Genomic DNA, 14,310 nt, shown 5'->3' with positions numbered 1-14,310 from the left:
TCAATACAGAGAACGTTTTGCCTATTAACATTTTCCAAAAGTTTGTTGATGATGTATTTTTGGATGATATTGTTGAGTAGACTAATTTTAATGTAGAACAGTTTTTGAGGTGATAACAGTGCCACACTTAAGACCCACTCTAGAGCTAACCGGTGTACTCCCATAATTCTCCAAAAGATTAATCAGTTCTGAGGGTTAACTCTGTTGATGGGACTTCTAAGAAAGCCATCACTGTCTTTATATTGGTCTACTAGTCCCTTGATGATACGAGATCATCCTGATTGTGACAGTCTCTTCAAGATTTGGCCTGTTCTTGACCATTAAGTAGATCGTTTCTTAGTATGTTCAGGGAAATATATATCTGTGGATGAGTCTCTGTTCCTGTTCAAAGTTAGTTTGGTTTTCAGGTAATACATTCCCAGCAAGAGAGTACGTTATGGTATTAAGATGTGTATGTTGTGTGAAAGTGCCACTGACTATGTGCATGATTTCAAGATATACATTGGTAGGGATTCTTCAATTTACCCCACTGGTTACCCATCTACTTTTGGAGTCAGTGAAAACAGTTTTGTGGGAACTTGTTAGGGGATTTTTTAATAAAGGTTACCATTTATATCTGGACTATTTCTACATGTGCAATTATTTAAGGAACTGTTCAAGGTGGACACTGTAGCATGTGGTACAATCTGCTCTAACCGTAAAGGTTACTCAAAAGAGCTTCTGTGCAAAAAACTTCAAAGGGGAAGAGACCAGTGCCTTGCATAGTAATGAACGTCTTGCTGTGAAAGTTTCAGATAGAAGAGATGTCCAAATGCTCACAACTACTCATGATGAAAGCACTTCACCTGTGACTGTGTGGGGTCAGATAGCAGAAATGTGTGAACCTGTGTGTATTTTAGACTATAACAAGCACATGGGAGGTGTAGATAGAGAAGATCAAAGGTTGAAGTCTTACAATGCTGCTCAAAAGGCATACATCTGGTATAAGACCCAAGACAGACTTTCCTTGTCGGAGATGTACAGTCTGTGTCTCACGAAGAGTATGAAAGGAGAGTCGTATGTGCTGCCTCGAGTGCCCTTCTAATCCTCGCCCACGTGTATTAAATTGTACCATACCCAACTCAAGTATTGGGAGCAAACATGATGGTAAAAGGAAACTAAATGTGGTCTGTATTGCTCTATATTGTCTGTTTAGATACCTGGTTAGTGTAAGGAGTCAGTGGTATTTAATTATCTTCCAAAAGGTTGGTTCTTTCTATTTGAGAAACAAATTGCGGTTTTTAGTTGGATGTTTTATTTTATTGTCCTTTCTGAGCTTTGTGCGTGTGCGTAATCTGTTCATTGTGGGAGAGTTTTAGAAATTAAAGTGGCATGGAGTTTCATGGTGAAGTCTGATAAGCATTTGGCTAGCGGTGTGTCTGGACTGGCATTTGGCTGCCAGTGTGCGTGTTATGACCTGCAGCAAGTTTCTACACACACAGAAATGCCAGTCCATACATTCCACCAGCTTCCGGATGGTGTGATTGTTGTGTCTGAAATGGAATCAGGCTGGCGGTGTGAGTGTGTGTGTGTGTGTGTGTGGTTGGCCTCGGCGGGGGGGAGAGAGAAGGGGGAGAGAGGAGAGAGAGAGAGAAAAGAAAAGCGAGAAAAGAAAAGAGAGAAAGAAAAGAGAGAAAGAAAAGAAGGGAGATGGGGAAAAGAGAAAGTGTGTGTGTGTTTACGTGTGTGTGTGTGTGTGTGTGTGTACGTGTGGGTGTGTTTACGTGTTTGCGTGTGTGTATACACACACATCTGTATATGTGTATATAGTGACTTGCTGCTGGTTTTATCCCTTTATGTCACAATCCACCACAGGAGTGCACTTCTAAGTTTCCTTCCCCCCCCCCTCCTCTCCAAGACCTAAGGGGAGGCACTTAAGAGACTAACAGGGCCGCAGGCAGTGGCCCATAGAATGGTCCAGCTGCCTCCCGTAGCTTGTTTTGTCCCTATAGCTTTAAAAGAAAGTGAGATTAGCCTTGAGACCCTTGGATTCCACTTGTTTGTTTGGGGTAGAAGAGCAAGAGCAGATCTAGTCTTCTAGGCTCCTCTAGGGTTTCAGACAGCAGGTGCAGTCTTCTGACCTTCCACAGGTCCAGGAGTGTTCTGAAGTGGGTGCCTGGAGATGCCACACTTCCGTCTGGCACGACCTAGTGGGTGGGAATGGCCCCATGCGGACACCCTAACCAATGGGGTGAAGGTTCTCGGGTCAAACTCTACCCACTGTGGCCTTTTTCAAGATGGTTGAATTCTTTGTCCACACTAAACTTGGGCTCTTGGGGAAGTGAGGGGGGTGGGGGTTGGGGGGAATGTGTGTGTTTGTACACACATACTATGGTAATCCTAGTGTCCTCCCAAATCTAGGAAGTCTCTTTACGCCCAAGAAACTCAGGGACAGAAGACTTGTAGAACAAAGCTGAGCTTTCAGCAACCAGACAGTAGGCACACACAAACTGTTTTGGAATTCAGTTTCCCCCCCCCCTTTGAAAGGCATCCCAAATGTCCTTAAAAACCGCAGAAGACTTGTCGAGCAGGAGCCAACACTGATGTCAACAAGGACCCATTGTAATGGAGACCAGTCTGGCTAGAGGGAAAAAAGAATGGTGCAGGTCTGAGTGTTAGCTACATCTGCTTGTGAGAGGGTAGGCCTCTTTGAAGTTAATCTAGTCCTTGGACCCAGCCTGTTTTGTTCCATCCTGTCAAGGGAACAAAACACCCCCCCACACCCAAAGCCTTTTGCCCCTTCTCCTATGGGGCAAGTTCGCACCTCATTCGCACCCACTGAAATGCTGATTACTGGCTGGCACGGACAAAGGTGACTTTATAAAAGTCATATTTCCATAATATTTATGAAAAATCTGACTTCAATGCTTGTAATAAATATTTTAAAAAGTACAAAAATATATTTTGTAGCTATTTACTAGGTGGTGAGAACATTTATTAAACTTAATTGTATTTCAACCCTTTCTTATTGAATAGCCAGCTTTACGGTTCCACTACACTGGATTGCACAATGAGTGCTGCAGTCCACTCACAGCATTACATTTACCAGCCCTGGGTATATATGGTACCATATAAGAGGGACTTATAGGAAATCCCCCACCCCCATCAGTCTTTCTGCCCCTTTCGGCAGCAGATATAGGGTGTTTCCCCCCAAACTGCCCTCCGGGGAGGCAGGCAGCCTTCTAGGCACCCAGGAATATTCCTTTTACTGGTGTTTTGAATGGGGAGCAGTTACCCCAAGAGCATGTGCCTGTGCTTCCCCCAACCTGGGAAGGACAAACTTTCTGTCCTCAAGAGGGCAGATAGGGGTGTTTATCTATAAAAGGTGGGTTCTTAGTTTGGGGATGGGGTGGCCCCTCTGGGCATGGATTTGTCATCCCCCCATTACCACAGGCACATCAGTCTTTCTGCTCCTCTTGGAGGGCAAGAAGAGGTGTTAAACCTCAATCTGCCCCCGCCCTTCCCCCGTGGCAGAAAGGCCACTAGATACCACAGAATTTTGTTTCTAATGTTGTTTTGGGTGGGGAATGACCCTGCCAAGGGCAGGACAGACATTTTGCCAACAACGCTGGGTTGTAGAAATTGTGTGGATCACCATAGCTTCTGGAACCTCAGCTCACAGAAATGTGAGGATAAACAAAAGTGTTTAGCCAAGGATTGAGGTCTGCAAAGACTTATAGGGTAAGAATACATCAAGGAATCCACATGAGTTACAGCATCCTGGACTCCCATATGCGTCTAGTTTTCAGAAATGTCTGGGTTTGAAAGGATTCCCTGGGTAGGGGTGAGCCTGGCCCACAATCCACAGCTATTCACATTGAAAGAAAGTCGGTTTTGCGAGAGATAATGTGATCAGTTCATGTTGCGAGTTAGGGCTTTTCCTGTTGCAGGCACTTGGCCCACCCACACCATTGGGGTACCTATTTTATCTGTACAAGTAAGGGAACGTTAGCTGGCAGAAAATGTGTGGATCCCCAAACCTTCAGTCACGGAAAAGAAGGGAATGCGTGCTTGTTGGCAACGTTTCAATGGCATTGTGGGTAAGAAAAGGTAGAGAGATCCATACTATCCAGACCAACCTGCACACCCTAGTTTTTAGAAACTTAGAGAGAAGGTTTCTCTAGGTAGTGGGTGAACTAGGGCCCAAAATCACAGCAACAAACATTGAGAAAAAGTGCTGAATTTGAAGGGTGAATATAATGTCTCCTGGTTGTGTTTGGGTTGTTTTGTGTTGTGAGCGCTAGGCCCAGCCACACATGTGGGGTACTCTTTTTACTGGGAGACGAATAGAAGAAAATTGGATTTCTGTGCATTTCTGGCTTCCAACCAGTGTGCAAAAAAGGAGCACATTTAAAAAAATGTCCACTGAATCACATGATAGTATAAGTAACCCCAAATTCAGAGGAATACAAATAACCACTGTTCCTAAACTCAGCATCTTGTGTACATTTCAGAAAGAAATAGGTTTCCTTCAAGCTTTTTTTCCAATCATTGGATTTTACAATATGAATTGCTGCATGATAGGCACACGATGAAAAATCATTATAACATGCAGTTCAATTAGTTGTTGGCTCTGGGATTTCCGTCTTTTTGGAAAGCCTACAAATCTATATATCCTTGTGACCAGAAGGGTCTGACAGATATAACGGGATGTTGCTTTTGCAAATCTGCCATTGAGACAAAAAAATAACGGAGAGAAATGTTGTTATAAATTGCTATTTTGTTCTGCTTATTTTCATTTTTTTTTTTATCTACACAAATGATCCCTTGCTCAATTCAGAATTTGGATGTCATTTCAGAAATGTATAGTTTTTCAGGATACCCATTGGGTTTCTGACCTGTTTCCACCACAAACAGAAAGTAGAATGAAGCCACATGAATTAGGACCAATTGGCTACCTCTTAAAAACATTCAAAAGTTATGGTAAAATAATTTTTTTGATACAGTTTTGCTTGTTCCCGAATGTGGGGAAGATGGTGATGCTAGTATAGCAAACCTTAAGCTGATGCCATTTTTAGAAAGAACAAAAAGCATATGTTTTCTTGTAGAGCACTCCCATCCCATCCGAAGGAAATCCACCACATTTGGGAACCTTTAGAATCCCCAGGATGTGGACAAAAAGTATACAAATTTGGCGAATGAAATTTAATGTGGAAAAAAGTTACAAATGCATCAGCGCAAAGTACCTCAAATATCGAAAAAAGGACTCAGCACTGGGGGTAGAAAACCCTCAGCAGTTATGGGGTTAAGATCTGTGTTTGAAGCTATTACCCGTATGTAGACGATCGGAAAGTACCCATAAAACGATATTATTGGTTTGCATTTAAACACACATGGTTAACTGCTCTTTAAACCGAACTCCAATCCACACATTAATCGAAAATACTAAAATGCGATCTACATAACTTTTTTATTTATTGTATAAGCATAATAGAGACGTTTGCTATTTTTACCTGAGTCAAACAGTTAAGTCTCTTTATTTCGTTTTCTGCATCTGCAAAACAATAAATTTACACGATCAAGTTTCGGCATATGGTTTTCTACATTGAATTATTCTAGTGATTCATTGTACACTGGCCAAATTTTCAAACAGGGAGTCTTTCAGTCCTTAACTGAGTCTGCACTTTTATTTACCCTTCTCAGCCGTCACCCTATCAAACTGCGTTTGTCAAATATGCAAAATAAAAAGTTTCTCATTAATAAGCAATGAAGAAAACTGTTTCCTACTGAAACAATAGTTTTGACACTTGATTAGTGGAGTTACATTTTCACATACGACTATCAGAAATTAAATGAAATTCTCCTATGGCTTCAAAGCATGTATCAAAATGTCCAACGGATTAGCTCATGCGTAGTGGGGCATATTTTGTACCTAAAACATTAATGCATATGACGGTAAGCTATATTTTATGAGCTCTGGAACTCTCCAGTAAGGCTGCGTTGTAAGTAAAAACATGATGTCAAGATTATTGATAAAGGTGCCTTGTTCATTTCACATCATGAAGCGATGATCGAACCACAAGCTGCATATAACCAGCAGCATTGTGATATGTTGCCTGTGAGGTGGATGTGAGGCTAAAGCTGTCAAATCTGTGAGCAATGTTCGCTGACCTGTTCATGTGTCCTTGAATGTATATCAAAACAGCAATGTCTTATGTTGTAGACATGACCAGAATACCAAGCTGCTGCCTCGCATGTGTGCTGCCGGAGTACATTTCACAGAAACGCTGATGTGGCACTTGGACTTTTTGACTGTGTTGAGTGTGCGCTGGCATAATCAGCAACTACTGCTCTACTTTTTCTTAACAGAAATGTATTAAATGCGCTACCCCTACATCGTTAATATATATTCAAGGAGAAAGGTGATGGTCTTGGAAAGTACTGGCCTGCCTTCCATTTACCCAGTCGCAGGCCATCAATCATTCTTTATTTGCCAGCCCAATCTGAAATCGTTCTTTTGTACCGACTACTACCTATGTAGGCCACTCGTGTTCGAATTGCTTCACAAGCGAAATTGATACAGATTTGCATAATTAACAATTAAATGGCTTTCAAATAAGGTTGCTTAATGAAAGTTTTTCATTTAAGCTGAGCTCTTGTCAATAAATGAATCCCTTTTTCTAGTTACTAGCAGGAGTACAATGACAATTAGTAATAATTGGATAGCACACTCAAATAAATAAGAACATTAGTTACTTACCTGTAATTGCAGTTCATTCCCGGTTGAAGTGGGAGTCCCACAGTACTATAGTAAAGCAGTATGTAATAGTATCACAGGCTATAATGGCAATGCAAAGTCACTTTAATAGCCTAACCATGTACTTAAAAAAAAAAAAAAAAGGACCAAACTTGAACAATAACCAATCAGGCGATAGCCCCCTCTAGAATACTCCAGACAGAGGCTGAGTCCCTCAGATATTCGAGCACAAGTGGGAATAACTAATCCCACTCAGGGAGCCTCTATGGGAGGAAGATGGGTCGCATGTGAATTTATGAAAGATACCAATACTGCAGTTACAGGTAAGTAGGAATATGCTACTTACCAGTATGCATCTGTTCTTGGCATGTAGAGATGCAGATCTACACACTTGTGCATAGATCGCCATCTGGTGTTGGGCCCGGTTGTTTGCAGTTTGTTTTTCCTCTTGGAAAGTCTTTGGAAGTCATGAGGTCGGTGACTCCTCCTTTGGATCGTATAGCGCATGGGCTTCGGCTCCATCCTCAGATTGTTTTTCGCCAGCAGGGAAAGATGGAGCGTAGTAATAACAGTGAAGATGCCCATGTGTGTGCTATCTAAATAGGATAAACTGGGACAGATACAGGTAGCCGGGGAGGCGGGTGGGCGTGTGTAGATCTGCAGCTCTACATGCCAAGAACAGATGCATACTGGTAAGTAGCATATTCCGTTCGAGGCATATGAGCTGCAGATTACACACTTGTGCATAGATTATATAGCAGTATCCACCGTTAGCGGCGACCACCCGTATCTGTTGCAGTGGTTTGAAATAATGTTTTGAGTACAGCCTGGCCCACACTAGCCTGTTGCTTAGTTTGCACATCTACACAATAGTGTTTGGTGAAAGTGTGCGGTGTTGACCATGTAGCTGCTTTGCAGATATCATCTAATGAGATGTTCCCTAAGAATGCCATGGGAGCCCCTATTTTTCGTGTAGAATGGGCTTTAGGGGGAATGGATAGCGTTCGCTTTGCGGTAGCAGATTTGAATGCATTTTACAATCCACCTAGCTATCCCTGATTTTGAGATGGGGTTGCCTTTGTGTGGTGGAGAGAAAGAGACAAACAGTTGTTTGGTCTTACGGAAAGGTTGTGTTCTTTGGATGTAGTAGAGTAAGGCTCGTTTGACATCTAGTGTGTGAAGAGCCCTTTCTGCAACGGTCTGTGGTTGCGAGAAAAATGCTGGTAGTTCTACTGTTTGGTTTAGGTGAAAAGGAGAAATGACTTTAGGGAGGAATTTTGGGTTGGTACGGAGAAAAACCTTGTTGTGGTGCATTTGGAGAAAAGGTTCTTGAATGGTAAGTGCTTGTATCTCACTGACCCTTCTAAGGGAAGTGATGGCTACAAGAAAAGTGGTTTTCCATGTTAGGAATTGTAGTTCGCATTTGTGCAGAGGTTCGAAGGGAGGCCCCATTAGCCTTGTGAGAACTATATTTAGGTTCCACACAGGTGAGGGTGGCACTCTGGGGGGAATTATTCTTTTAAGGCCTTCCATGAAGGCTTTAATGGCAGGTACTCTAGAGAGTGATAGAGGTTGCCTCTTTTGTAGGTAAGCTGCAATAGCTGTGAGGTGTAGTCGAATGGACGTATAGGCTAGATTACACCTTTGTAGGTGGAGTAAGTAGCCTATGATGTGCTGAATGGACACGTCCAGTGGATTGATGGTGTTGTTATGGCAATAAACAAAAAAACGTTCTAGTGGTAGGTCTTCTAGCTTCTCTGATGACGTTCATACAGTCAGGGGGAAGATTTAGGTACCCTAATTCTAGGATTTCAGGAGCCAGATCGCAAGGTTGAGCTGCGCTGGGTCCGGGTGTCGGATCTCTCCATGGTTCTGGGTTAAGAGATGTGGAGAGAGGTGTAGTTTTTGGTGCGGTACTACAGATAGTTCCAGCAATGTGGTATACCACGGTTGTCTGGCCCACGTTGGAGCTACTAGGATTAGTGTGAGGGAGTGTTGTTGTAATTTGCGCACCACTAGTGGAATGAGTGGGAGAGGCAGAAAAGCGTATGCAAATCTGCCTGACCAGTTCATCCATATCGCATTTCCTTTGGACAATGGGTGTGGGTATCTGGCGGCGAAGCTTGGGCATTTGCCGTTTTCGTGGGTGGCGAAGAGGTCTATCTGTGGATGCCCCCACATTTGAAAATACGGGTGAAGAACTTGTGGGTGAAGCTCCCACTCGTGGATCTGTTGTGTCTGCCTGCTGAGCAGATCTGCCACTGTGTTTTGGACTCCTGGGACATGCTGAGCTAGGAGAAAGATTTCTGGGGTATTGCCCATCTCCATATGCTCTGTGCTAGTTGAGAGAGCTGTGGAGAGTGTGTGCCGCCTTGTTTTTGAATATAATACATGGCTGTCATGTTGTCTGTGCAGATCAGGACTGCCTTGCCTGAAATTTGGGTTTGAAAAGATTTTAGGGCTGAGAAGATTGCTAGTAACTCCAGATGGTTGATATGGAGTAACTTTTGTTGAGGTGTCCACTTGCCCTGTATGGTGAGATGTAGTAGATGAGCTCCCCAGCTGGAGAGCGATGCGTCCGTTGTCAGTACTATTTGAGGAACCAGGTCCAGGAACGGTCGACCTTTGGAAAGGTTTGTGGTGTTCCACCACTGCAGAGAGCGATGGGTGCGACCGTCTATCAACACCAGATCTGTTAATTGACCCTGGGCCTGGTTCAATTGTTGCGCTAAGCGCTCTTGGAGAGGACGCATCTGGAGTCTTGCGTGAGGTACTATGAAGATGCAAGAGGCGATCATCCCTATTAGTTGCATAAACACTCGAGCTGGAAGGGAGTGTTGTGCTATGAATTTTGAGCGTAGAGCCTGAATGCTTCCAATCCTGGCAGGATTGGGGTAGGCTAGCGCTCTTGAGGTGTCTATGGTGGCACCGAGTTATTATTTTATGTGGGGTGGTTGTAGATGGGACTTCTGGTGGTTTACTTTGAAGCCCAGTTGGTGGAGTAGCTGAATAGTGGTGGACATGTGTTGTACACACTGATTGTATGACCTGGCTTTTATCAGCCAGTCGTCTAAGTATGGGAAGACGTGAATGTGTTGTCTTCGCAAATGTGCTGCCACCACTGCTAGGCACTTGGTGAATACCCGTGGCGATGTTGTGACTCCGAACGGGAGCACTTTGAATTGGTAGTGTTGTCCGTCCACTACAAATCTGAGGTACTTCCGGTGAGCTTTGTGCACCGGAATGTGGAAATAAGCGTCTTTTAGGTCTAAAGTGGTCAAAAAGTCGTTTTGGGAGAGGAGCGGAAGTACCTGCTGAAGCATCACCATATGAAAATGGTCTGAGTGTATGTATGTGTTTAGGAGCCGGAGATCTAGGATGGGTCGAAGAGTCTCGTCCCTTTTTGGTATGAGGAAATATAGGGAGTAGACTCCCATATATTGTTGGTTGGTAGGAACGGGTTCTATTGCCTGTTTCTGTAGGAGGGAGCTTACCTTCTGCTTTCGGAGTATTAGATGTTCTTGTGACATTGGGCGTTGCCTGGGTGGAACGTTTGGGGGGGTAGATATTAGTGCTAGGCAGTAGCCTGACCGGATTATCTGTGTTACCCATTTGTCTGAGGTGATGGTAGCCCAGACAGGAAGGAAATGTTGGAGTCTGCCCCCGACCAGAGTGGAATGGTCTGGGGGGTGCGGGGGGGGAAGTCATTGTGTAGGCGGTGTGGCAGAGCGGGCGTTGTTTGTTTTGCCTCTGCCTTTATTATTGTTACCCCTATAGCCGCCTCTTTGATAACCCCTTGTGAAGGTGGACTGAGTAGGGGATTTGTATGAAGTGGACGCGGTGTCTGAGGAGTAGCCTCTAGACGTACTTCGAAAGGAAGAGCGGCGAAAGGAGCGTCTAGGAGGGTGCGACTGTAAGGCTCCCATGGATTTTGCCGTATCCGTATCCTTCTTCATTTTTTCTAGGGCCTCATCCACTTTTGGGCCAAATAGATGTTCTTGGTCAAAGGGATGGTTAAGGATGGAGGCTTGTACCTCCGGTTTAAACCCTGATATTCTTAGCCAAGCATGGCAACTGAGGAGGACGCTGGTATTGATGGCCCTGGAAGCTGTGTCCGCTGCATCTAGGGCACAACGTATGGAGGTGTTAGTAATAGATTTACCCTCCTGAATTAGTTCGTTGGCCCTAGCTTTATATTTTTCAGGGAGGTGGTGCATTATGCTTTCTAACTCGTCATAATGTGCCCTGTCATATCTGGCCAATAGCGCTTGAGTATTGGCGATACGCCATATATTGGCTGCTTGTGATGCAGTACGCTTTCCTGATGCGTCCAGTAGTTTTGACTCTTTGTCAGGTGGTGGTGCTTCGCCTGACGCCTGGGAGTTTGCCCTTTTACGTGCAGTGGATACCACTAGAGAATCTAGTGGCGCTGGCCCTCTGATGTAGGATGGATCTGTGGGGGCAGCTTTGTATTTTTTCTCGATGTGCGGGTTAATGACCCTGGCCCTAAATGGGTCCTTAAAAACTTCTGGGGCATGCTTTACCACTCCTTTGAGCATAGGCAATATGGAGGTGGACCCATGTGTTGTGTCGAGGAGGAAATCTTCCTCCACGGGGTCGGTATGCAAGTCTACCCCGTGATAGTGTGCCGCCCTTTGCAGTAAATGGTTGAACCCCAATGAGTCTTCCGGTGGAGATGGTCTGGAGGGGTAAAGATCATCTTGTGGGATGTTGGGGATATCAGGGATATTGTAATCGTCCCATGGGTCTGGGGATCCTGTAGGGTCCCCTGTGGGTAGGTCCTGGGGCACATCCCCTATGTCATCATATGGGTCCCCGTGATCATCATCGTGTGGAGAAGGGGTCGGAGAACGATGAGGTTGGGGTGGAGAAGGCGGAGGGGGTGGAGGTGGGGAAGGTGGAGGAGGTGGAATAGGTGGGGAAGGTATTCTGAACGGAGAGGTAGCAGAGTCCTTCCTCTTTGGAGGTGGAGGTGGAGCAGGCTTCTCCAAATGTCTCTTTTTGGTAGAGAGTGTCAAATGTCCAGTTTTTGGATCCTTGGTGAGTGTTTTTTGCAAGGGATCCGGTGTAAATAGGTCTGGTGAGGCTGGTCGGTCCGTCGGCGCCGGAGGCGTTGGGGCCATTGGATTTTTAGGCTTTTCTGTGCCGGTTCGTTGTTTGGAACCCGGTTTGGGAACCTCCGGACGCTTGGTCGGTGCCGAGATGGGTTTCGGCTTCGAAGTGTCGGTGCCGGTGGCCTTGTGTGCTTTGGTCGGCACCGAAGGTGGTGTCGGTACCGAAGAGCTGGGTTTCGACCCCGAGTGCTTCGGTGCGGGGCTCGGTGTCGAGATGGAGGTTGGCTTCTTTTTCGGTGCCGAAGCGTGTTTATCGGCACCGACGGTAGGCTGGCTCGAGCCCGAGCCGCCGGAAGGCTTGCTTGGCTTCTTTACCGGGCCGGAAGGTGCGGTGTTGGAAGCAGTGTCCTTGGTGTTGCCTAGGCCCGGAGGCGAAGGTGTGACCGGAGCCTTTTTCGGTGCCGGCAGGGGTGTGGGGGTGGGGGGACGGGGGGGGGGGGACCGGACCAGTACTCACGACCCTCTGCGCCAGTGTGATGTCCCCCCACATCTGAGTCGTCGGCTTCGGAAGCGCTGACGAGGCCCTCGTCGGTGTAACGCTCTGGAGCGTCGATGCCTTCTCCGAAGATGTCGTCCGGAATCGTCGTCGAGGAGTGCGCCATAGTTTCTTCTGGCTCTTCGGTCCCGAATAGTCTTTTTGGACCGGAAGGACTTACACGCCGGACAGTCTCGAGCCTCGTGTTCAGGGGAGAGGCAGAGATTGCATACCTCGTGGAGATCCGTGTGGGGAAATTTGGACCCACATCGAGGGCACTTTTTAAATGGAGTCCTTTCCATTAGCCAGGACCGGAGCTTGGAGAGGCCCGAAGGCCGCCGTCGACGACTGAAACCGAAGGTCAGTGCCGATGAGAAGGCGCGTCGAGTGGGGAGATCGCGATCAAAACAATACCGCAGTTTGGGGTGAGGATTGCGCGTCGATCGTCGAACTGGAAGCTGTTCGGAACCGGAGCGCGAAGATTACATCCGAGCCCAATGGCGGAAAAAAACAATCTGAGGATGGAGCCGAAGCCCATGCGCAATACGATCCAAAGGAGGAGTCACCAACCTCGTGACGATCTATGCACAAGTGTGTAATCTGCAGCTCATATGCCTCGAACACTAATTTTATTCTCCAGTATTGGATTTTTCATAGATGCACATGCTTAAATCAGAATAGCAAGCAGTTTTGTAGTTAACTACATCTAGATATGTAGCGTACCCTTGAGGATGGTGGGTAATGTTTAGCACAAATCCATTAGCATACAAATGTGACCATGTTGACTGCTCTATATGTCATTACCTGCGTGCCTATATAATTTGCCGATGATTGTATGGGTTTGATTTGTTTGGAAATAATAAAAACATATTATAAAAAAATAATAATCCATAAGCATACAAATGTATATCCATGAAACGTATCTATATAGATAGATAGAGATATATATATATATATATATATATATATATGTATGTATGTATGTGAATATATGTTAGGATGTAGTTTCCATAGGAAGAGCGTTTCTTCATTTGCCAAAACTTTGGTGCTGTTTGACAAATTCTCATGAAATTTTCAAAGCTAGTTTACCACTCACTTAGCTGCTGTCTTGAACATTTCGGGGTGATCCGTCAAGCAGGGGCCGAGAAAAAGAGGGGGTCTCTAAACACGTTTTCCTCATGTTAATTTCCATAGCAACTTTAGAAACATCTACAGCCAGATGTGCTTAATGGAATTACACCAAATTTAGCCGGAAGGTAGCTATTGGTCCAGAAAGTGCCCTTTTTGTTAAATGGTGTAAAGCCGTTCAGTAGTTACAGAGTTATTTAAAGGATTTTCAGGTATACCATAGGAGGCGCGAAGGATCCGCAACCCCACCTGTGATCTCGTGCTGAGATCGGATTGACTGCCAACACTTCAGATCAGGAAGTGTTGGCAGCCATATTGTGACTCGGTTGAAACGTGAAAAAAGAAAAGAAAAGGGGGTAGGGTATAAACACCCTGACCCCCTAGGCCTTTTGCGGAGGTGAGGGGGCTCGATCTTGCTTCAATAATTATTGGCCCCCAGGTGGACCAGGTCCCAGGGGTATTATGCAAAAAAAAAAAAAAAAAAGAGGGGGGTGGGCACTCGGGCCCTACCTCCTAGGGCTTATTATGCCCCGGGACCACCACCACCTCCCGGGGCTGCTTTATGAAAGAAAATATGGGGGAGGCCCGTCTGGTCTCCCCCGCTGTCAAGGAGACCACCACCCCACCCCGGGCTTATTTATTTTGTCTATGGGAGGCCTCCCTGATCCCCTCCCCAGCCTCAAGGAACACCACTTCCCCAGGGCTTAATGTTTACAAAATGTGGGGCAGCTGCGTAAACCCCGCCACATTACTGGGGGCCGCCACCTCCTCGGGGCTTTAATTGTAGTTAGTGTAAGAGGCCATGTGGACCCCCCTCCAACCCCTCCCCGAAGCCC

The 14,310-nt window shown here is 45.6% G+C and overlaps 1 protein-coding gene across 2 annotated transcripts in view; it reads right to left on the bottom strand.

Annotated features, from left to right (window-relative positions):
* The window catches only part of TRIP11 (thyroid hormone receptor interactor 11), a 417,310-nt gene that overhangs the window by 232,592 nt on the left and 170,408 nt on the right, over positions 1–14,310 (bottom strand). For both annotated transcript variants that reach the window (XM_085626513.1, XM_085626514.1), the window contains exon 8: positions 5,493–5,533. In XM_085626513.1, the coding sequence (XP_085482639.1) occupies positions 5,493–5,533 (41 nt within the window). The remainder of the gene's footprint in view (positions 1–5,492; positions 5,534–14,310) is intronic.

This window comes from Triturus cristatus, chromosome 9 (assembly GCF_964204655.1).
Source record: "Triturus cristatus chromosome 9, aTriCri1.1, whole genome shotgun sequence".
NCBI lineage: Eukaryota > Metazoa > Chordata > Amphibia > Caudata > Salamandridae > Triturus > Triturus cristatus.
Note: the sequence above shows the minus strand (reverse complement) of the source record. Positions and strands in the feature narration are given on the sequence as shown.